The following is a 25,203-nucleotide window of genomic DNA, read 5'->3' on the forward strand; positions in this document are numbered from 1 at the left end:
TAAATCAACTTCTATGATAGGCAGGATAATAATTTTGCCCTTATTGCATAGTTTGATGTGAAGACAAGCCAATGGCATGCGTCCAAACAAGTTTCCTACAGCAAAATTTATTGAAAGCTCTCGGCAAAAAGTTACATAACATATTGCATAAGTGCACAAGAACTTGTTTTACTTAAAATTAAATTACATATTTAGAATCAGCATGCAAATATATTGCTATTTGAAGATTCGATTATTGTGACTTCATTAACAAAAATTTTTTTTTAAAGCTTCCCCCCTTAAAGGGCCACTGACCAGGGTCCGGACATTTTTGAAAAACAAGCCCACTGCATAGATGGGGCATCGAAGATAACCTCTGCAAAATACTAGAGCCATGCGCGCCCCAAAAAGCTACAAAAATTCAAATCAAAGCCCGCTCGTTCTTTCCTTCAACAAAAACGTCCCCGCCCCACTACTCTCCATTGGTGCATCGTTCTGACTGACGGGAGAAGGTTGGGCGTAGCCTTGGCGTCGCATCGTCTGCACAACGCTTTCCGCAGCGCCTTCTGTTTTGACACATGCCTACAAACCCGCATGAAGGAACAACAACAATAAAAAAAACTGCAGAGGGAGCGTAGGGCGACAGCCTTGAACCCTAGCCATAAAAAGTAAAAAATAGTAAAACTGAGTGAGTTGGTTCGCCCCCCCGCCGTGATAACATCACAAGACGCTCTGCGTGCGCACTCCCTTCTCAGTTTTTTAAGCATGAAATGCTTTTAGCGCCCGCTGTCGGCAGTGTGGTGATGTCACGCCGAGACCGAGAGCCATCATCCGGGCACTGAATTCCACTCATCCGGGCAGTGAATTCCACTCATCCGGGCACTGCCTGCGTCTTGTCGTGTCCGCGTACTCTTCTGCATCGTCCTGGATTTCAATGCCGCCACCGTCACAGCTGCTTAAGCCGAGCAATGTTTCGAACGCGCTGCATATACATTGTTGTCAGGCCTGCGTCTCGTCGTGTCCGCGTACGCTTCTGCATCATCCTGGATTTCAATGCCGCCACCGTCACAGCTGCTTAAGCCGAGCAATGTTTCGAACGCGCTGCATATACATTGTTGTCAGGCCTGCGTCTCGTCGTGTCCGCGTACGCTTCTGCATCGTCCTGGATTTCAATGCCGCCACCGTCACAGCTGCTTAAGCCGAGCAATGTTTCGAACGCGCTGCATATACATTCTTGTCAGGCCTGCGTCTCGTCGTGTCCGCGTACGCTTCTGCATCGTCCTGGATTTCAATGCCGCCACCGTCACAGCTGCTTAAGCCGAGCAATGTTTTGAACGCGCTGCATATACATTCTTGTCAGGCCTGCATCTCGTCGTGTCCGCGTACGCTTCTGCATCGTCCTGGATTTCAATGCCGCCACCGTCACAGCTGCTTAAGCCGAGGAATGTTTCGAACACGCTGCATATACATTGTTGTCAGGCCTGCATCTCGTCGTGTCCGCGTACGCTTCTGCATCGTCCTGGATTTCAATGCCGCCATCGTCACAGCTGCTTAAGCCGAGCAATGTTTCGAACGCGCTGCATATACATTCTTGTCAGGCCTGCGTCTCGTCGTGTCCGCGTACGCTTCTGCATCGTCCTGGATTTCAATGCCGCCACCGTCACAGCTGCTTAAGCCGAGCAATGTTTCGAACGCGCTGCATATACATTCTTGTCAGGCCTGCGTCTCGGCGTGTCCGCGTATGCTTCTGCATCGTCCTGGATTTCAATGCCGCCACCGTCACAGCTGCTTAAGCCGAGAAATGTTTTGAACGCGCTGCATATACATTCTTGTCAGGCCTGCGTCTCGTCGTGTCCGCGTACGCTTCTGCATCGTCCTGGATTTCAATGCCGCCACCGTCACAGCTGCTTAAGCCGAGCAATGTTTCGAACACGCTGCATATACATTGTTGTCAGGCCTGTGTCTCGTCGTGTCCGCGTACGCTTCTGCATCGTCCTGGATTTCAATGCCGCCATCGTCACAGCTGCTTAAGCCGAGCAATGTTTCGAACACGCTGCATATACATTCTTGTCAGGCCTGCGTCTCGTCGTGTCCGCGTACGCTTCTGCATCGTCCTGGATTTCAATGCCGCCACCGTAACAGCTGCTTGAGCCGAGCAATGGAGCCTGTGTTAGGCCCGTAAACATTTCATGCTTACTCTACTCTCGGTTACGGGAGAGGCATTTTTTATTCAAAAGAATGGGATCTGCATAGGATATTGCATTGCTCCATTGCTAAGTGACATATCTTTCTTGCTAAGCTTGACAGGGCACTCGCACATACGCTCATGAGCTCTACAGTTGCAAGAGTGTTCCGACATGTAGATGATTACCTTATTTTACTAGATTGTGACCCGGCTAGCTTCGCTTCGGAAGTGAATGACCTGTGCGCGATGTTCTCGGAAGTGCTTTCGCCGCTGGAAATTACACATGAAGTGGCTGTGAATGATCGCATTGAATTCCTTGATCTGACCCTATATTTTACCGATTTCCATGTATGCTGGGCATTTGATCCTAGGGGTAAAAAGCCCTTACTTCCATATAGCTCAGCCCATTCGAAGCTCGTGAAAAGAGGCATTGTGGCGTCATGCTTTCAAAATGCCATTAAAAAATCCTGCCCACACAAGCTTGATGTTAGTGTCTCCAATCAGGTTGATAGTCTAAAAGACACAAAATACCCCCTTCACATTCTGGCATCAGTAGCGGAAGGGATTTTGAAAAAGCTGAAGGAGGGCAACGCTGTCCCCCATTCCAAGCAAAGAAATCTGGCAGTAATACCTTATTTGCATGTTGTGTCCCACAATTTGAAGAGAATAGGCAAAAAGGCTGGAGTAGATGTTTTTTCGGCACCTGTGAGACTGAGTGGCTTGTGTGCGAGGGTATAAATGGCCCGGATACAAGATCGGATTCTGGTCATAATCGCAAGAAAAACCACAGGATGAAGTATGTGCCATGCCAAGATAACGTGGTGTATTCAGTCCCGTTGACGTGTAGTGGTTCATACATCGGCCAAACTGGCCGGTGTCTAAACGAAAGACTTAGGGAGCATGGAAAAAATGTTAAGAACGCGGCCCGCCACATAGGTATTCACTGTCATGAGTGTTCATGTTACCCAGTATACAAAAAGAGCCAAGTAGTTGCAAAACACAAGGATAAGCTTACACGAGAGATTATCGAGGCATCTGAGATCATGAAGCTGGGTGCGAATTGTATCAGCACTCCTTCCGTTGCCATCTCGTTGAAAGAGCATAACTTTCTGATTTCAAATGATCGATGTACACGCGATACAGCTGCATACGCATAGTGACTGGGTTTGATACTTTCCGCTCTTCTCTGTTTCTTTTGTTTTTTCTAAGGTTCAAAAGTGTATATATACGGTGTTAGCATCCGGAATAAACATTTGTTGCCACTTCAGCGCGGTGTTCGTCCCTTTCTTCCCTTTGGCCCTGTGCCGTAGCGCTGCTTCACTTGACTGCTTCTTGAGGTAACATGGAACAATTCCTTCCTGATCTGCCTTTTCCAGTACCGATACAGTTCCAAGACTATGCTTGTCGCCATTGAAGTAGTGGAATTTTTACCTCCAGAATTTTGTCACCTGTGGTTTAATGCCTTTTCTCCCTCGTCTTGTCCGGCATACTTACTGGTTAGTTTCCATGTTCATTTCCGCCTAGTGAGTCAACGCTCCTTCAGTACAAGTATTGAAATACCTTAGAAGCACAGGACACTCAAAGAGTAGGGCACTGCTTCTTGAGTTAACATAGAAATATTGCTTCCTAATCTGCCTTTTCCAGTATCGATACAATTACAAGACTATGCTTCTTTTCCATTGAAGTAATGGAAGCTTTACCTCCTGTATTTTTTACCTGTGGTTTAATGTTCTTTCTCCCAAGTCTTGTCCGGCATACTTACTGGTTAGTTTCCGTGTTCATTTTCGCCATTGTGAGTCAACGCTCCTTCAGTACAAGTAATGAAATCCCTAAGCTGCTCACCTGTTAATGTGAGCTATTTCTTCAGGCGTTTTTCATGCAGCATTTCACTCTGAAGCAAGGGATTCGAAGCACGGGACGCTCAAAGAGTAGGGCACTGCTTCTTGTTTTCTTCTATGCAAGCCCCCCAAAACAAGGTTTTAAGTACTAGTGCAGCAGAGCCTTTCCCTCGATTCCCCACTTGACCGCTCCGCACACGCACCGCTTATCCTTCGTGCATCTTGCGTACGCCTTAACTCCAATGAATGACATGGGCTTTGGAGCGGAGAAAAGACACAAACACACAGAAAACAAACACACATGGAGAAAAGCAAACGGGCGGTTGCCGGGTCCGACTTCCGCACAACTTCCGACTTCCGCACACAACAGACTTCCGCCCCTCCGCTCGTGACCAACGTTGGGGAGGCCTAAAAAAAATGAAAAGGTGGCTCGCTATCTGGGAATGACAAACAGATGTATGAAAGGATGCCCTCTCTAACAAGTCTAGCGGCAAAACACCGCGAGCAGACCCATAGAGCAAAACAGAGAGGATGTTAGGAAACCCGCAGCGCCCCCCCCCCCCCCCCTCTCTCCTCAAATAGACCCAGTAGCAAAAACCAAGAAAAGAATTCTATTGAAGGCGGGGCCATGACGTAGACATGTGACGCACTCCACAGACACCACGCCTCCGGCTAACATCGGAGAACGAAGGGGTGATTTTGCCTTGCCAAGCCTACTTGATGAGGAACGGGAGAGAAAAATCTCGAGGAGGGAACGGAAGGAGAGGAGGCTCGCTCCAAGAGAGGTAGAGAGTGTTTTCGACCAGAGGGTGGTCACGGTACCTTTAAGAAGTTTGCGGGGATATGGTGGCCGCGGCTGGAGCAGGACATGGTTAATTGGAGAGACATGGGAGAGGCCTTTGCGCTGCAGTGGGCATAATCAGGCTGATGATGATGATGATTTCAGTCTGCTGGCTAAAGAGATAGCTTTCTTAGATAGCTCTCAACTTTTGATTGCCGCGTTTGTGGTTCTTTGTTTTCTGTTAGTCTGTGTATTCCTATGTACTGCCTCGCTGCAAGAAAGCCTTGTTGTTAGTAGCACTCGTGGTCCCGTCCCGTTCCCTGCACTAGCTGGATGACCAACAGGCCCAAATTCATGCCTTAACGAGTTCAATAATGTTCTTAGCAAGCCTCTGTGCCGCCTCGGCCTGTACAGCCTGACACTTGGAGTGGGACACACACGGCATAGCGGCCGGCAGCAAATAGGACTTGACGGTTATTTCACCCCAGTGAGGGAAGGCACTGGCTTGCAACCGAAATCTTTGTGCGTAGGAAACAAAAATGCAAACGTACAAGTGACCCATGTCAACATTTACAGTCAAGGCTCCACAAAGGGTGCAACGACTCATTTGTCCAGAAGTTTCCCTTGCCAATGAGTCACACTTTCTGCCTGTCACGATGCACTCCTGATACAGTAGCTATTGGTTGGTTATCCTGTTGGTTATTTCGGCCACCTGGGGTTCTTTAACGTGCACTCACATCGCACACCACACAGGCCTCTAGAATTTCGCCTTCATCGAAATTCAGCCACCGCGGCCGGGATCGAACCCGCGTCTTTCGGGCCAGCAGCTGAGCGCCGTAACCACTGAGCCACCGCGGCTGGGTGGCTCAAACAGGGGTGGCGTAATGATCGATTGGCAGAAGCGTGGCCACTGATATTTCTGACAGGGGCATTTATTCCAACATTCAACGGAATACCGTCCGGCCAGGATGAAACATTTTAACAACGCGAAGATAGGGTCACTGAACAATAGTAAAATGGCAGTTTGGGCGAGTTGGTTAAGCATCTTGTAATAAAAACAGCGCAAGGACACAGGACGAGAACGGAGAGTAGACACACACACGGCGCTGAACTTGCAACTAAGTTTATTAGAAAAACACGCTGCTTTTCAAGGCAGGGCGTCAAGAAAGAGCGCGCATGCGCTTTGTCAAAGATACACTTATCGGGTAATAAAATGTCTCCTAAAGGCACGTGTGATTATCGGTGCTAACCACTGTTTAGCAACTTCATTTCCTTAGAGGACAATGCTACTGAAGGCTGGCTGACACATCTGTTTCCTTTCCTCAAGATATGAAATGCCTCTGCTACTTCCCTCGTGCTACGATCGTTATGTATGAACAAGATTTCGGTGTCAACAAAAAACGGGGTGCACTTACACTCGAGACAATGCTTGGCCAAGTTTGTTGAACTCTTACCCAAAGAATTTTGGTGCTCCAAAAGCCGTACATTAATGCAGCGACCTGTCTGGCCAATATAAGTACGGCCACAGGACAGAGGAATCTGGTAGACCACAGCAACCTTACACGAGACGAACCTGTTTGCATGATTAATTTTACACCCTGTTTTCTTTCCCATTCCATCCCTCTTCCTTTGAACAGCTGCCCCCACTTTGCCTACCTTATTAGGTGCCGAGAACACAACGTTGACACCATACTTGGCCCCCACTCTCTTGAATCTGTGCGAAAGGGAATGTACGTACGGCATTACAGCTATATTCTTTGTTCTATCGTCCACACTGGCGCGCTGCTCAGAGTCACGTTCGGAGGTTTTCAATTTCTTCAGGATCTTTTCCGCACACGAAACAAGAACAAGGTTTCCCAGACTCAGTTCTTGTTTCGTGTGCGGAAAAGATCCTGAAGAAATTGAAAACCTCCGAACGTGACTCTGAGCAGCGCGCTAGTGTGGACGATAGAACAAAGAATATAGCTGTAATGCCGTACGTACATTCCCTTTCGCACAGATTCAAGAAAGTGGGGGCCAAGTATGGTGTCAACGTTGTGTTCTCGGCACCTAATAAGGTAGGCAAAGTGGGGGCAGCTGTTCAAAGGAAGAGGGATGGAATGGGAAAGAAAACAGGGTGTAAAATTAATCATGCAAACAGGTTCGTCTCGTGTAAGGTTGCTGTGGTCTACCAGATTCCTCTGTCCTGTGGCCGTACTTATATTGGCCAGACAGGTCGCTGCATTAATGTATGGCATTTGGAGCACCAAAATTCTTTGGGTAAGAGTTCAACAAACTTGGCCAAGCATTGTCTCGAGTGTAAGTGCACCCCGTTTTTTGTTGACACCGAAATCTTGTTCATACATAACGATCGTAGCACGAGGGAAGTAGCAGAGGCATTTCATATCTTGAGGAAAGGAAACAGATGCGTCAGCCAGCCTTCAGTAGCATTGTCCTCTAAGGAAATGAAGTTGCTAAACAGTGGTTAGCACCGATAATCACACGTGCCTTTAGGAGACATTTTATTACCCGATAAGTGTATCTTTGACAAAGCGCATGCGCGCTCTTTCTTGACGCCCTGCCTTGAAAAGCAGCGTGTTTTTCCAATAAACTTAGTTGCAAGTTCAGCGCCGTGTGTGTCTACTCTCCGTTCTCGTCCTGTGTCCTTGCGCTGTTTTTATTACAAGTCACTGAACAAGTCTAAAACGAAAATGATGTTTCAGGTCCCGTATGGGGCCCTTGTTCATAATAAGACTGTTTCAAAAAAAGACAAGACTGTAGACAAGACAGAAGACAGTAAGACTGTTCTTAACCCACCCAGGTGCTGTCAGACACGCTGAACAGGAATCAAGGCACACTTCATCATATCTATGGGAAAAGATTACGAAGAATCCTGAGGGCTATATAAGCCTTTTCCAAGACTGTCGTCATATTTTGGACAAGGATCCCTTATGGAACCTGGAATGTAATTTTCGTTGTTGTTTTTTTTTTGACCTGGTGGTCAGTGACGCAGTCGTCACCTTGTTAAAACAGGAGCGCTTGAGGAGAAACCGGAATTGCACAGACAGCATGTCTGCCTTCACTCCAACAACAGCACGGTGTGTTATGGGCTAGGAAGAAATAATGCAGGAAATCAATAAGGAACACGCATATCAGTATTGGTCAACCTTTCAACCTTGGGAACATGAAAAAGAAAAAAAAAACGTATTTAGTGCAATAGCAATATCCCATACATACTTAAGTGCCTGAAGCCTGCTTCGTGGCCCACCAGGTCGTGGGCAACCTGCCACACCTGGCAGGCCTGTGTGAAGGCCTTCACGGTACATGCCTTCTGGATAAAGGCCTTTACGGTTAAGGCCCTTAGTGGGTGGGGACTCACTCTGTTCTGTGCAGTGTCCTTTTTAGTTACCTTAACTAACCAGGGAGAGAGCTGGTGTCGCAGTGACCTTTCTTTTTTTCAATCAAGGAAAACGGATTGAGCAGTCATTACTGGCACTAATGTACGCGGGTGATATAGTGCCTATGGCTGATGGCAAGGAAGATTTGCAGAGCTTGATATGCGGTACAGAGGGAGAGAATAGTTTAGTAATGAAAAATCTGCAGTCACGGCATTTAATGGTGAGGGCGGCAAGCATAGGAAGACACAAAACGTAGTGGATAGATACCAGTATCTTGGGGTGTGGGTAAATAACGGCCCTGAGTATCTCACCGATCATGAAAAATATGTAATGACTAAAGATAGTACGAATGCAGCTGTCATGAAAAACAGGGAATTGTGGAATTACAATAGATACAAAGTGGTAAGAGGGATCTGGAAAGGAGTGATGGTTCCTACTCTCATTTTCAGCAATGTGGTGGTCCTGTGCATGAAACCACAAAGGTTCAAGCAAGGTTAGAAATCAAACTAACGCAGGACAGGGAGGCTTACTTTGGGAGCACATGGACATCGCACAGTTGCGAGTGGAAGAAAAAGAAGAGGAGCCAACGACGACGCTGCAGCTGGCGGACCTGTCTGCTTTTCTGTGCCCTGCTTTCACCTGTCCTCGCTGCCAGCCTGTCCATCAAGCCTGTGACATATGGTGCTGGGTAACGCATCTCATGCAGCGCACCCTGCCTCGTAATTCGAGCCCCGCACTAAATCCTGGCCGTCGAACAGCCCTCGGCAGAACTGAGGTTCACGCTAGCCAACGTCAGCAAGGCCAAGCGCCGGAATTCGGACTCTTACCCAAGAGATCGAGGACATCCCCGCCTTCAACATTCGCGAACCAGCAGTGGCGAAAGCAATTTGAAGATCTGCTCCACGCTCGCATCCAGGGCCCCACCAAAAGCGTCAGAAGCTTCGTCGAAGACATGCTGCTCTAGGTGCCCGCGGCGACCGTCGGGCTACTGAGGAGGTAAAGGTGATGACGGGTGTCCAGAATGACATCTTTGGAGGCCTCATCCGCAATCCTCCGACCACAGTAGCCAGATTCGCCGCTGAAGCGACCAACATCGAGCACGCATTGGCGACAACAATCAGTCACTTCCAGCAACTGAGCGCCCTTCCTGTCGTCTCAAGTCTTGCCTCGTCTGGCCTGGGAGCAGTTGGCCTCACCGATGTTCACGAAATAATCCGCAACGTCATCCGCGAGGAGCTGAAAAAGCTCTTCCCTGCTCCTGAGCAGCCCGCATCTGTCTCCATCGCGTCGGCTGTTTGTGAAGAACTGCGACACACGCTGGAGCCTGAAGACGTCCCAATTGTGGCTGCAGCCAACACACCAGCAGCTCTGAGCTACGCCGCCGTAGTCCGTCGTCCGCCTCCCATCCATCGCCAGGACCAGAGCGCTCCCAATTCCGGCCCTCAACACCGCAAGTTCCTGACCCTCTCTGATGCATGCCTGGGACCCCTGAGCCGCAGGAAAACCAACATCTAGAGGACTGCAGACCGGCGACCACTGTGTTTTCACTGCAGTGAGCCTGACCACATGTATCGCTCCGGTCCATACCGCGAACTCGGCCTAAGGGGTTTCCACCGAGCTGATCCGTGCCACTGCTATGGTGAAGAGCCTCTACTTCGACGTTCTCCATTGCCGGTTACAGCTCCCGGTCCCCTTCTCGCGGGTCTCGCTGTGAGAGCCACTTCGGGAAAAGTGTGCATGGTGACACCTGGAGGTGGCGTTGCCGGAGTCGCACAATGCAAAGAACCTCCGCCTACGTTAGAATGTTGCAGCTCCACCGATGGCATCCTTGGAAGCGCAAACCGTTTTGTAGCCTCTAGCAATGTAAACGTTTTAATTGACGGGTGCGCCGCTTGTCGACACCAGTGCTGATTACTCGGTCGTCAGTGGCAGTTTCTCTCGGCGTCTTCACAAGGTTACCACCACCCAGTGGGACAGACCGCCCATATGTACTGTGGGCGGCCACATCGCAAACCCTGTTGGCAAGGGCACTGCCCGCGTCGAGATTCACGGTGAGACGTGCCCCGCCACATTCGTGATATTGGAGAATTGCTCTAAGGATGTTATTCTTGGCATGGACTTTCTCCGTGAATATGGCGCCGTAGTAGACATTCCAGGTGCACACGTCAGTTCGGTCGAACGACTACATAAGAATTGGTCGGAATAAACCCGACAAGGTACGACCGGCAATCATAAAGTTCTACGATCACCGTGAGAAAATGAATATCCAAAAGACATAACTTCACCAGCGAAAGAACGAGACACGAGGAGAAGAAGAACACAGGACAGCGTTGTCCTGTGTTCTTCTTCTCCTCGTGTCTCGTTCTTTTGCTGGTGAAGTTATGCCTGATGTACACCAACCAGCCCACATGGGTACCTTGCTACAGAATATCCAAAAGAATTGCTTTAAGCTAAAGAATGAAAACGTGCCTGTCTTGAAGCATTTTTCCATAGCCACAAGAATGAAAAGAAAGCAACTGTGGGACAGTGCCGCTTCTAACAAAAAGAATGGCCAAAAAGTCAAGCTCATATACGATAAGCTTAAGATAGACAACGACCTGTTCGAATGGGACGAGGAACGAAAGATCCGGGTTCCAGTTAGCCGGAAAGATAAACAGAGTACATGAACTGTAGCCCCCGAGGATAGGTCGTTTGTGTGTATTCAGCTAAATGCACGAAGCATCGTTAATAAGACAGTTGACCTAGAAAGTGGCCGCATTTGTTTTTCCAGTCCCGGACTACTTGCTGGCAGGTCTCGGCTTCCGCTCGGACAGGAAAAGCGTCATGGTCACATGACCTACTTGCCATAGGCTGCTTTCGAACTCGGCGCCAGAGCCGGGCTCCCCCTCGGCTACCGTACAAGGACGCTGTCATCTGCTAGCAGACGATGCAAGCCACGGCCACTACGACGCCGAAGCAACGCCGTGCGCTCGATCATGATACTGAGTCGATTTAAAAACTGTACTGTCAGCTTAGCGTAGGTGCATTACAGAACTCAGCTTCGGAGGTATGCTCGCCGCTACTGCTTGCGGCGAAGTTTGCACAAAGTAGCCCAACTCGTTGCGGAAAGGCGGATAGACGAAAGCCTCCGCAAAAATGTTGACAACAAGCTCTATAGCTGCTCCAGTATACGAGTGGTTCACCTGCGATGCTTTCAGGTAAGCGTACAGACAGCATGTGGCAAAACAAGCGAACAAGAACCTCTCTACGACACGAGCAAACAATACGCGCTCGCAGCTCCGAACGCGCGTCCGTGTGCGGTGGATTTCAAGAAAATAAACGAAGATGCAAGAACAAAAAGTCTTGCGATGGCTCAGAGAGGAGCTACGGAGCTCATGTGAAGGTTTAACGCATGATATCAACCTCCAGGAACACGAAAAGCACTCAAAATGCACACGGAGTCTAACTTAATATGGCTGCCAGCGCGGCGCGCAGCTATCGTTTGCTGCCTTCTCAGCAGCCCCAAGCAGCCCGCGGACTGCCATAGGCTAAAAACGAACGCGTTGCTATGACGATACAAGTAGGTGGGCGGAGCTTTCGGGCTGCCCGAGAAAAACAAATACCGGACTCGAGTCCGCAAGTAGTCCCGGACAGTCCGGGACTGAAAAACAAATGCGCCCAGTGTCGTGCTCACACACAGGCCACATATCGTATGCCTAACAGAAACCTGGCTGCACACGGATATCGAGAGCGCTGAAACAGTACCCGCAGGCTACCGAATGCTTCGCAAAGGTAGGAACTCTCGGGGCAGTGGCGTACCAATTATTTTCCGAGTCATTGCATGTAACCAGTCTTCCCGACATACACGATATCGAATGCTTATTGCTAAAGGTTTCTTTAGCCGAATTTACCTGGATTGTAGGTACATTCTACCGGCCACCAAACAGCAACAGCACATTTTTTGAAGTACTGAATGAATTCCTATGCTCTAGTAACATTCCTACTTGCAACACAGCACTTGCTGGAGATTTTAATATGCCTTCCATCAAGTGGGACCGTGAATTCCCTGAACCACTATCTGCCATTTCTGAGTCATTTCTAGATTGAATCTTTTTTCACAACTTTACTCAACTAGTGAAGGAACGCACCCGCATACAAAAGGACGCTAAATCAATTTTAGATCTTTTCCTCGTGAGCAGCAGCCTGCTTTGCCGAAATCCAGTTACGCATGTCTACGATGGCATATCTGACAACAAGATGGCATCGCTGAATTTCGCATGTGCTCCTGCTACTAAGAAAAACAATGACATACGCGTAGTCCCGTAATTCACACGTGCCAACGACGTTGCTATCTTAGATTTGTTGAACAGTTCGTTCTCAGATTTTGTTGCTTTAAGTGAATCTACCGATTGCTCTGTCGATGCACTGTGGTGTTTTTTCAAGAGTCTTGTGATGAAGTGCGTGAATGATTTTGTGCCGGCTGTGACGAAACGAGTACGAAATACTAGTCCTTGGATGACTAAAGAAGTTATTTGGCTAGAGCGAAAAACAAAAAAGTTAAGAAAGCAAACCCGGCTTTCTTCTTCAGCAGCCAACAAAAATAAGCTCTGTGTGTAACGTATGCAGGTAAAGGAATGCATAAAAAGGAACAAGGACTACTATTTCAATGTCACCATGAAGAGCTTTCTGCTCAACGCGCCAGAAAAGTTCTATTGGCATTTGTCTCCTAAAAAGGAAATAACATACATATTATGAATAAATGGCGAAACAATAACGTCACAGCTGCAAGCGGCATCAGCTTTTAATCAATTTTTCTGTTCAGTATTCACAAGCAATGGTGGTAAGAAACCACATTCCAACCTAGTGTTACATTGTCTGCCAATTATTAATGTCATTGTTTCTGAACAGGGCCTTCTGTCGTTACTGCTGAATATCGACAGCAAAAAGTCACCAGGTGCTGATGGTATGCCCAATGCTTTCCTTGTTAGGTATGCCAGTAAATATTTATGTATTATGTTCAATCTTTCTTTGACTAAAGCAGAACTTCCCTTTGATTGGAAATGCAGTAAAATCGTGCCCATACCCAAAGCAGATAATTCATCATTCAGATAATTCATCAGCACAGGCACAGGGAACAAAGAAAAAAAATTGCCAGGTACAACATGTGTCGCCCTCGGTCTCGTGTGAAGAAAATGTGGTATACCAGATACCCTTCACATGCGGCACCGTTTATGTCGGACAAACAGGGCGTTGCCTGAACAAGCGGCTCATGGAGCATGAGCAAGCATCCAAGAAAAAACGACCCCCGCGGCCATGTTGCCGTCCACTGTGCCAAATGCGAGTGCAACCATGAAAGGGAACACGACAGAAGGTTTGAAGAAGGGCTGGTTCCTGACACAAAATTTCGTTGCAGAAAATGCAAGTGCGCCCCTGTCTACAAAAGGACAGCAGCGCCTTTTCGCCACAAGGACAAGGTGACACGCGAAGTCATGGAAGCGTATTTTATCCACAATCAGGGATCAAAGTGCGTCAGCCACCCTTCCACGACATTGATTGACAAAGAAATCAACTATCTAGCCTCCCACAAGAAATAGTTTCATTTGACTGCGGTTTTTTGTTATTTTTTCCTGCATATATTCCACGTTCTGTCTTTCAATAAGATCAGTTTCTAGTCGGCGCTTGTCTTCTGTGTGTCCCACCTTTGCTGCACTGTTCAACCCCCTAATATGAATACTTACCAACTCGCCCAAATTCCAGCTTTACTCAATGCCTCTTCATTAGCCTCCACGTTTCTGCCCCATAGGTTTTTACAGGTAAGACACAAGTGTTGTGTACTCTTCCCTTGAAGGAACATATTGATAGTAAACTGCCATTCATGATCTGAGAGAACCTGCCATATGCGCTCCACCCCATTCTTATCCTTCCAGTTATTTCCCTCTCACGATCCGGATCAGCTGTCACTGCTGCCTGCCCCCTTAAGTAGACATATTCCCTTACTACTTCCAGCACTTTGCTGCCAGTTCCGAACTGCTCATTCCTTGCGAGACTGTTGAACATTACTATGGCCTTCTACATGTTTTTTTTTAGGACACACCGTTCTGCTCTGCCTGTTTGATCATGCTTTGCAATTCACCCCCTGAAAGAGTTAGCAAGGCAATGCCATCAGCAAATTGCAAATTACTCCGGTATTCTCTATTAAATCTTATCCCCAACTGGCCCCGGAATACCTCCTGTAAACCGGCAGCGAATAGCATTGGCGAGGTCGTGTCTGCCTGCCTGACACCTTTCCTTATTGGAATTTTATTGCTGGAGTATGGCAGCTGTGCAGCCGTTATAGATATCTTCCAGTATTTTTACATAATGCTCTTCTACATCCTGACTCCCCAATGCCTGCATGACTGCTGTGGTTTCCACTGAGTTAAGTGCCTTCTCATAGTCACTGAATGCTATATATAGGGGCTGATTATATTCTGCGCATTTCTCTATCACCTCATTGATAGTGTGAATGTGGTCTATTGTTGAGTACCCTTTACGAAAGGCTGCCTGATCATTTGGTTGATTAAATTCGAAGGTTGTCCTGACTCTATTAGCGATTACCTCAGTAACGTTCATTACAGGATGCTTGATTCTCTCCATATCAAAGTTACTCATGTCAGCTACCTTGCACTTATTAATCAACTACGATAGCTCTGCTAATTGTATTCTGCCTGTAGGGTTAGACACCCTGGCGTTTCTTAATCAGATCTTCGTCTCCTGAGATAGCTTGCTGGTACCCGGTTGAACCATCCTACCACCTATTTCTATGGCGCACTCCGTAATGATAGCCTTGAGATTAGCTTTCAATGTTTGAACACTAGGATTGCTCTGTAGTGAACTCCTGAATTCCTGTACTTTCCCTCTTACCGCTAACCCTTTGATGCACTTCCACTTGACTAGTTTCTTCCGTTCCCTCTTGAAGTCTAGGCTAATTCGAGACCTTACCACTGTGTGGTCACTACAGTGCAATGCACATGTCAATAATGATTTGCCACAGGAGATGCCTCTGGGAGCTGCAGTGGCCAATTCTCCAACACTGCCCGTGGCATACAGAAAGATTAGGTGGTCACCCAGGAGGGATGTCATGGCAGCAACACAGAGGGGGGGACCACCACCCCCTGAGTTGGCATCACACAGGGACCTCCAGTTGGCAACAGGTCCTGAGTGCTGTGGGACTCGTCCATTTCTCTGAAGCACTGACAGTGCAGACCAGCATCATCATCTGTTCAGTCATGGTGGTGGCCCCTGGCATGATGGTGACTGCCAGCCCACATGGCCACCCTCTCTCAGCTCGTGCCAACAACAAAGGGCCACAGACCCTGCCCTGCCTTCCGTGGGCGTGGCAACGCTGTCCCTCTACACTGTCCCCGGGAGAAGCCGCTTCCGCCACACCCTTGTGGTGGGTGGGTTGCTTGCCCTGTACGAGGAGGAGAATGAGAGCGGAGTCGGGAAGGGGGGCTGGCTAACTCCCTCTGCCCGAGTTCAAGGCCCATAAAAGCAACCAGGCCCACCATCGGACTGAGAGCAGACAGACTGCTCGTTGCTGGGGAGGGTGGCCCCACTGGCGGCAACTCAACTGCCCCTGCAGTGCTCAACTGCACCTGAATGCAAAGCAGAGAATTACCATGCTATCGTGGCGGTTGTTTCCTGAGTTAATAATCACATCACATCCTTCAGAGTTCTCCGGTACAAGAAAAAAAAACATTTTTGAAACATCCAGAAGTAACTTAAAACGGCAGAAACCAGGAAACCGAAAAAGGGTTTCGGCCAAATTATGATACCAACCTATCATGTCACAGATAGTGTCCCAAAAGTTATCGTCTGCATGTTGACTGGCTAAAGTGACAACTGTAATCAACAGATGGGGTCAGCACTTGTCCAAGGGACCAGAAACAAGAGTGAAAGTTTCGTGGTCGTGGGTTCGGATCCCACCGGCGGCATGTGGTTGTTTTTTCTTCTGCTTTTCTAATCAATTAGCATTAAGCGTTAACATATTCAGTAACATTCTAAATTGATCAACACCACAAATTAAATAAATAAATAAAATCCCCTGTGCCCCTTGGTTTCTGTGGCTGTTGGCTTCTGTCATATTTATAACGAGCCCCTCATTCCTCTTCCCTTGTTTGCTTAATTGCTTAGCGAGGGCCTCGGTTCTGGCAGCCTTGACGCCATAGGAAGCATAAGAGGGTTCTCACGCAGCTTCCACCCTCTCCGTTTGATGACGTTCTACGTCACACCTGCGGTAACTCAGGACGTTCCACGTCCGCCGCTTATGAACGTGGGTGGCGCTGATGAACACTCTCAAGATTAGGTTACTTGTAAACATAAATACCCCCGAAAGCATAAGATTTGACAGCCGTCGCCGTAGCTCAGAGGTAGAGCACCGGACGTGTAATTCGGAGGTCGTGGGTTCGGATCCCACTGGCGGCATGTGGTTGTTTTTTCTTCTGTTTTTTAATCAATTAGCATTAAGCGATAACATATTCAGCAACATTCTAAATTGATCAACACCACAAATTAAATAAATAAATTTTAAAAAAAATTCCCTTTTATACATGACTGAACAACAAACAAAATAGCGCACTGCACATACACCAAGATAACGCTGCAGAAAACTCCGCAGTCCTACCACACTAATGGTCGTCACGCATAAACCACGAAGTCACACTCATACGGTCTTGCTACCAAACGCGGGTGGCTTGCACGCTATCTCGGATGCAGAGAACAGACAAAAACCCAGGTGGCACCTTGTTTCAAGAGACACGAGAGGAGGAAGATCAGGTGGAGGGTGCGGCCACGTCACCTTAGCTGGATGTCGGCGTAGGACCGTCCAAGTGCTGGTGACGAGGTCAGGGAGGTAACAACAGCCGCTGGCTGTGCCGTCGTTCTGGAGGTGTTGACGCAGGGTCCAAGGATGGAGTCCATGGGACCGGGACATCAGCCCGTCGGTAGGCCTCACGATCTAACACCTCTTGCAGCAGCCGTGTGCCAACAACCACACCTTCTCCTGTACGTCCACTTCATTTTCCTCTTCTTCCGCCTCGTCTTCTCCAACCTTTCTGCACTCTCTCCCTCTTTCTCCCACGCGCCAATTCCCTAGGCCCAGTGTTTCACTCATCCCTCCTTTTTTTGTCCAATCGTGACAATGGGCCGCCTGTTTTTCTTCAAAAAACTGCTTCCTCCTGTCCTTGAAGCACACAACACCTCACTACTTCACATGACACTCACCAATGTTTTCCCCACCACAACTGTTGCACTGACCCCCGCAGTAAGGCACTGAGTGTCACCTCCTTACTTCCATACACTGGCCACCCATCACATCTCCAGCAACAGCACACAACCCAAAGTACAGCCACATTCACAGGTCATACTCAACTGTTACACTTTCCACAACCTCCAGACAGGCTAATCCTGCGCGTACACTTGCACCGCCACCACCGAGAACAAGATGGCAGACAATCTAATTCCAACATTTTTTGTTTGTTTTCTTGCCTCTTTCATTTCACCACTGCATTACATACGCTGTCACATATTCCCTCAGCTTCTGCAACCCACAGGTGGGGACAGCAGAAGCTCAAGAAGCAATATCAGGATTCCCTGTGCCATCCGCACACCTTAGCACCAAAAGAGCTGAAGGTGAGGGAGGATACTTGTGCCACGGGAAGTGAGTTCTTGTCAGGGGCTTCCCTCCCTGGCTGAATACTAATAAATGAATGAGTCTTCACCTGGCGCAGTGGGCGGGGGTGAGCCCGTGGCAGTCCCTGGCGGTGGGGTCGGCCCCGTACACCAGCAGCAGCTCCACCTGGCAGGCCTGGCCACTGTGGGCAGCCACGTGCAGGGCTGTGCTCCCTTTGTCCTGCGCCACCACCAGGGCTCAGGTGAAGACTCCCTAACAAACGGGGGGGACTCTGGCAGACGAGACAATGCAGAAACGCAGCTCTCAAGCCCCACTGGCGTGTGACCAGTTCAAGGAAAGGAACTGGGTCAGCGGACGCCTCAGTAATAGGTATGCATGGGCCAATGGGCTGCATGCACTCACGTGGCAGACAGGCAACAAGGTTCACTGGGTGAGCACACTCAACCATTCACTGCCAGGGTGCTGCCCATCCAGTGACCAAGCTGCATGCGGTTGTCCACCCTCTGACCACGTTCAGCAGTGCTTGAACCACACCCAATTTTTGTGCAAAATGTCCTCCGCAAGGACAGCCAGCCAGAGGTGGTGCTGCTGGCACAATGAGGACACCTGCTTGGGCAGCCACCCCTGCGCAGGGTCCCTTGGAGACCATGCCATTCAAGAAAGGCTGCAAAGACAGACTGCAAAGGCCAAGCGCCAAAAGCTTACCAGCACATCACACAGCGCTAAACAACAAAGACAGGGGAGGCGCTATCTGCCGACTGAGCTGAAGCAAAAGAGGAGATACAGGACAAAGAAACAAAGACAAGACTCTCGCCTTAGGAGTGCCTCTGTTCTGTTCTTGTGACTTCGCTGCAGTAGACTAAACTCTGTACAAAAAAGACAGCTCCCTTTTCACAACACACACAAGAGAAAAAAGGTTCCATTCTAGTCAGGACACCAACCAAGAACTTGAATGAGCAGTTCAACACGAATGTAGTATCATTCTCAGAAGGAAATAAATTTTAACCCAAGGAAACTGCCACAGCTGACGGATGGCCCCCAACACTCAACCCATCAGTAAAAGGGACCGATAGTGTGCACTGTACCCGCTCTGCTTACACCTGCCACTGCAAGGATGCCAGTGTCGGTTCCTAAGGGGGAAACAGCAAGCACATTCCTCTGGCAAACCAAGGGGCTGTGCCTGGTGTCACAGCTGCCAGGCACTGAGGCCTCCGGTACGCTCCAAAGAGCCTACAAGCAGCGAAGAGAAACCAGATGTATGCGATAGGAGACAAAGCAATATGGATAAGATAGTTAAAGTAGCCGAAGAGTTCTACACAAATCTATACAGCAGCGAATGTCATTGTCAGAATGTTACCGAGAGAGGCAGTGGAGCACAGCAATGGGACATCCTGCCAGTAACAAAGGAGGAAGTAAAGAAAGCCTTAGGAGCAATGCAAAGAGGGAAAGCAGCTGGTGAGGATCAGGTAACAGCAGATTTGTTGAAGGATGGAGGAGGGATTGTGCTCAAAAAACTAGCCACCCTGTATACGCAATGAATGGTGACCTCGACCGTACCAGGAGCTTGGAAGAACGCTAAGATCATCTTAATTCATAAGAAAGGAGACGTCAAGGACTTGAAGAATTACAGACCGATCAGCTTATGGTCCGTTGCCTACAAGGTATTTACTAAGGTAATCGCTAATAGGGTCAGGACAACCTTAGACTTCAATCAGCCAAATGATGAGTTGAAGGCAAACAGTGCAACGACGCAGACAAAGTGGACGAAAACACAGGTACTCTGTGTACTAGCTGATAAGTTGGCCACTTTTTCTATAAAATGTACTGCTTTCCTTTAATAAATTTCAGTTGTGAGCCAGCGCTTGTCCTGTGTTTTCTTCCACTCTGTCTGCCTCGTTACGCAGTTTGCCTTCAATATGTACCACAAACTCGCCCGTTTGGCTATAGTGCTGAAAAAATGATGAGGCGGGCTTTCGTAAAGGATACTCGGCAATAGACCATATTCAAGTTACCAATCAGGTGACAGAGAAATGCGCAGAATATAACCAGCCCCTATATATAGCGTTCATTGATTACGAGAAAGCATTCGACTCAGTGGAAATCTAAGCTGTCATGAAGGCATTGTGGAATCAGGGTGTGGATGAGTGTTATGTGAAAATATTGGAAGATATTTGTAACGATTGCACAGCTACTATAGTTCTCCATAAAGTCAGCAATAAAATTCCACAACGGAAAGGTGTAAGGGAGGGAGACACGATCTCACCAATGCTCTTCACTGCCTGCTTACAGGAGGTATTCCGGGGACTGGAATGGGAACCGCTGGGGAACAGTTACCCCTCATGTAAAGCCCTCACCCGAGGGCCCATGAGGTATTTGTAATAAATAAATAAATAAACAAGAGTTAATGGAGCATACCTCATTAATTTGCGATTCGCTGATGACATGGCCTTGCTAAGTTACTCAGGAATTGAACTGCAAAGCATGATCAATGAATTAGACAGGCCGAGCAGAACAGTGGGGCTAAATATTAACACTCAGAAAACCAAAGTAATATTCAACAGTCTAGCAAGAGAGCAGCTGTTCGCAATTGGTGGCGCGGTGCTAGAAGTAGTAAGGGAATATTTAGGGGTCTATTTAGGGCAGGCAGTGACCGCAGATCCGGATCATGAGAGCGATATAACTGGAAGAATAAGAAGGGGGTGTAGCACATATGGCAGGTTTTCTCAGATCATGAATGGCAGTTTACTATCAATATCCCTCAAGAGAAATGTATACAACAGCTGTATCTTACCGGTACTCACCTGTGGGGCAGAAACGTGGAGGCTAACAAAGAGGGTTCTGTTACAGTTTCGTTTTCATGTTTTGTGTTGTGGCGCCACCCGGTGCCGACGGTTTAGAACTTGCGAGCAAGGCAATAAAAAGGACACAGCTCTAGGAGCAGTTGTTCGTTGCGCAGTGGAGCGCGTGCATCATCGTCCGTTTCTTCGAGCCTAGCCGTTGACGGCGACCGCCGAGCCGGTCCGCCTCTCGGCATTGCTCGGTCCACCAACTCGTTACAAGTGGCGACGAGGAGAAAAATTCAAGTTCAAGTTCGTCTTTCCTACGCCCCTTCTGCGCACGTGAGTTCTTCGTTGTTCTGACGAGTTCAACGCGCAAGATTTCCGTCATGCCAATGTTCGGCAACCTCGAAGCGTTCGACGGAGGAGGGGGAGATGCGTGGCCTTGCTACGTTGATCGCCTTAAAGCTTTTTTCATCGCGAATGACATTGCAGAAGCAAAACAGAAGTCAGTCTTCTTTAGTTGTTGTGGACAGAAAACGTATGCTCTCTTGCGGGATCTCGTGAAGCCCGCCCAACCGCAAGACAAAACCTTGCAAGAAATTCTTTCTGTTCTTGGTGACCATTACTGCCCCAAGCCATCTGCTGTCGCGCAGCGTTTCAGGTTCAACACGCGTGTTCGCGCGGAGGGCGAGTCAGTCAGTAACTTTGTGGCGTCGCTCAAAAGCCTCTCTGAACATTGCAACTTCGGAACTGAGCTTAGCAACATGTTGAGGGACCGCATCGTGTGCGGCATCAACGACACAGCCGTGCAGACGAGGCTGCTCGAGAAAGCAGACCTTACGTATGAAGACGCTGTACAAACTGCACTTGCCATGGAAGCTGCGAAGAAAGATGCCGGCGAGATAGCGAGCTCAAGCCGAAGCGCGCTTTCCACTTATCAAGTCGCGGCATCAAAGGGGCGTGTCACATGCTACCGCTGTGGGGATGAACACCTCGCGTCCGTGTGCAAGCACATCAGTAGTTCGTGCAATTACTGCAGGAAGCAGGGACACATTGCTCGAGTGTGCAACTCGAAGAAAAAGCACGCTTTGTCACGGAAGGGAAAATTCACAAAGCCAAATGCAAATGCGTCCGCGCCTCCGGCTCGCAAAACTTCGTGTGGAACTCATCCAGTCAACACTGTTGACAACGACGTTTCTGCCGACGTGTTTGACATGTGGCCAGTCGACACCGTCGCGCCGTCACCACCCTTCACCGTAACAGTCAGCGTTTGCGGTAAACCGCTCTGTATGGAGCTGGACACCGGTGCGAGCGTTTCTGTCATGGAAAAAAATCGTCTTCAGGAGCTGCTACCGTCAGTACCTGTCATGCCGTCTGATGTACTCCTGCGAAGCTACTCGGGTGAGCTCACACAAGTTCAAGGTAGAGCGGATGTCACAGTGCAGTTTCGTGACAGAAAAGCAGTGCTACCTTTATTCCTGACTGGGGAACGTTCACCTACACTTCTGGGCCGGAACTGGATTCGAGAACTGGGCATTGAGATTGCTCGCGTGGAAGCAGACGTTCATGCTGTTTCTGATGTTGAGGACCTTCTTCAAGCATTTCCTGAGGTGTTTGAACAGAGCCTGGGAACTTTCAAGGGTCCAGAAGCCACAATCCATGTTCCACAAGATGCTGTACCAAAGTTTTTCAAGCCACGGCCACTGCCCTTTGCCCTGAAGGATGGGGTGTCACAAGAGCTTCAGCACCAGCCTTGTTCCAAAGGGAGATGGAGAACCTTTTCCGAGGGCTGCCACATGTTGCAGTATATTTCGATGACATCCTTGTCACTGGCTCGAATGACTCGGAGCATCTTCGCAACCTCAGTGCTGTCCTATCTAGACTTCGTGATGTTGGACTTAAGTTGAAGTTCGACAAGTGTCATTTTTTCGTCCGACAAGTTGAATACCTCGGGCACATCATAAGCAAACAAGGCCTGTCTCCAAGTTTGAGCAAGGTATCTGCCATCCTTCATGCACCTGCACCCCGGGGCGTCAAGGAGCTTCAAAGTTTTTTGGGACTTGTGAACTTCTACAGGCGTTTTCTACCAAACCTTTCCGGACGCCTCCGCCCTTTGCATTTACTTCTCATGAACGAGAAGAAATGGGTGTGGGGAAAAGAGCAAGAAAATGCATTCAATGTAGTGAAGCAGTTAATAACATCCGCCCCAGTCCTAGTACATTTCGACCCAGGGAAGCCACTGTGTCTCAGCTGCGATGCCTCACCGTATGGGATCGGCGCAGTTTTGGCACACAGAGAATCTGATGGTCGAGAACTGCCCATTGCTTTTGCCTCCAGATGTTTGTCTCGTGCAGAGCAAAACTACAGCCAACTCGACAAAGAGGCATTAGCCTTTGTATTTGGTGTGGAAAAGTTCCACCAGTACTTGTGGGGCAATCCTTTTACTGCTTATACGGATCACAAGCCTCTACTAGGATTACTGAATGATGACAAACCCATTCCAGTGCAAGCATCACCACGACTAGTCAGATGGGCATTGAAACTTTCTGCATACAAGTACAAGCTTGTGTACAAGCCTGGTCTGGACTTAGGTCATGCGGATGCTCTCAGTAGGTTGCCGTTGCCTGCAAACAACGTGGATCTACCTGCACCTGCTGAAATGTTCATGCTTGAACAAGCATACCCAGGACTGTTGTCACCTGCCATTGTGGCACAAGCTACAAAAAAGGACCCATTCCTGAGCCACGTAGCTCTTGCTGTCCTGCGAGGGGAAAAACTTCCAGCAGGACCAGAAGGAAATCCATTCACAGCAAGGAGCAGCGAACTCAGCCTCCACGAAGGTTGCTTGCTGTGGGGTTCCCGAGTTGTTATCCCAAAATCTTTGCAAGCCAAAATCCTAATGATACTTCATGCAGGGCATCCTGGTATTGAGAAAAGCAAGACAATTGCCAGAAGCCACATCTGGTGGCCGGGAATTGATGGAGACATCACTAAGAGTGTAAAGAGCTGTGAAACCTGCCAAGCTTACCTGCGTGCACCGCAACGCATTCAGCACACGCCATGGCCGTTTCCACAGAGGCCCTGGTCAAGACTTCACGTTGACTTTGGGGGCCCATTCATGGGTCATACATTCCTGGTCATTGTTGACGCCTATTCAAAGTGGGTCAACATCAGCGGATGCTGTTATCAATGCTTTGCGAACAACATTTGCGCAGCATGGACTGCCGGATCTCATAGTTTCCGACAACGGGCCTGCCTTTGCAAGTGAACAGTACTTGGAATTCTTGGCACGTAATGGAATACGTCGCATGCTTGTGCCTCCCTACCATCCAGCTTCGAATGGTGCGGCAGAGCGCGTCGTACAGACTGTCAAGAACAAGATCAAGAAGAGTGGATCTGGATCTTTCCAAACCCAGATTTCGCGGTTCTTATTTCACTACAGAACCACGCCACATGAAGTCACAGGCAGAGCACCGTGTGAAATGCTCATGGGAAGGATGTTCAAGACACCTTTGGATGTTCTTCGCCCAAATTTACACACTTCAGTGCTGCTGAGACAGTTGAAGCAGAAACTACAGGCCGATAAAGGGTGTCGTTCTTCTCCATTGCCGAATGTGGGAGACAACGTACTCGCAAAGAACTTTCGTCGAGGACCACCGTGGGTACCCGCACGTGTCACGAGCACTACAGGTCAGTCAGCAGCTACAGTCTGTCTCAGTGACGGTACTCTCTGGCATAGGCACGGCGACCACCTACGTCCTCAAGTCGAAGAAATCGTTGAGCCTACCCCTGAACTATGGAGGCCTGAACCTACTGGAACACAGGGCGTTTCCAGCCACCCATCAACAGAGTGTGACACCAGCTTGGCTGTTTCTGTGGACTCTGACCTCACCGTGAGTGGTACTAGTGGCACAGAAGAGACAACTGTGAACGTGACTGGTGGTACAGAAGAGACTGCTAAGAACTCTCCCAAGTCAGCGTGCAGCACGCCTCAGTTGCGAAGAAGCACGAGAAGCCGCAAGCCAGTGCAGCGCTACTCTCCATAATGTTCTTCTCTTCTTGAACAAACTAATGGGGGAGGACTGTTACAGTTTCGTTTTCATGTTTTGTGTTGTGGCGCCACCCGGTGCCGACGGTTTAGAACTTGCGAGCAAGGCAATAAAAAGGACACAGCTCTAGGAGCAGTTGTTCGTTGCGCAGTGGAGCGCGTGCATCATCGTCCGTTTCTTCGAGCCTAGCCGTTGACGGCGACCGCCGAGCCGGTCCGCCTCTCGGCATTGCTCGGTCCACCAACTCGTTACAGGTTCAGCTTAAGTTAAGGACAACGCAGTGAGCTATGGAAAGAAAATTGATTGGTGGAACATTAAGGGATCGTAAGTGGGCCAAGTGGGTGAGGGAACAAACGCGGGTTAATGACATCTTAGTTGAAATCAAGAGGAAGAAGTGGGCTTGGGCAGGGCATGTAATGCGAAGGCAAGACAACCGCTGGTCCTTAAGGGTAACGGAGTGGATTCCAAGAGAAGGCAAGTGCAGCAAGGGGGCGACAGAGAGTTAGGTGAGCGGATGAGATTAAGAAGTTTGCAGGGATACGGTGGCCGCAGCTGGCGAAGG

The 25,203-nt window shown here is 48.9% G+C and overlaps 1 protein-coding gene across 7 annotated transcripts in view; it reads right to left on the bottom strand.

Moving 5' to 3' along the window:
• Positions 1-25,203, bottom strand: part of Git (ARF GTPase-activating protein GIT1) — a 240,005-nt gene that overhangs the window by 185,329 nt on the left and 29,473 nt on the right. For all 7 annotated transcript variants that reach the window (XR_016284798.1, XM_089555369.1, XM_089555368.1 and 4 more), the window contains one exon: positions 17,901-18,031. Coding sequence is in view for 6 of the 7 variants with exons in the window: in XM_089555369.1 (XP_089411495.1) it covers positions 17,901-18,031 (131 nt within the window). In the remaining variant the exon portion in view is untranslated. The remainder of the gene's footprint in view (positions 1-17,900; positions 18,032-25,203) is intronic.

Source organism: Amblyomma mixtum, chromosome 8, assembly GCF_055824585.1.
Source record: "Amblyomma mixtum isolate Tamu chromosome 8, ASM5582458v1, whole genome shotgun sequence".
NCBI lineage: Eukaryota > Metazoa > Arthropoda > Arachnida > Ixodida > Ixodidae > Amblyomma > Amblyomma mixtum.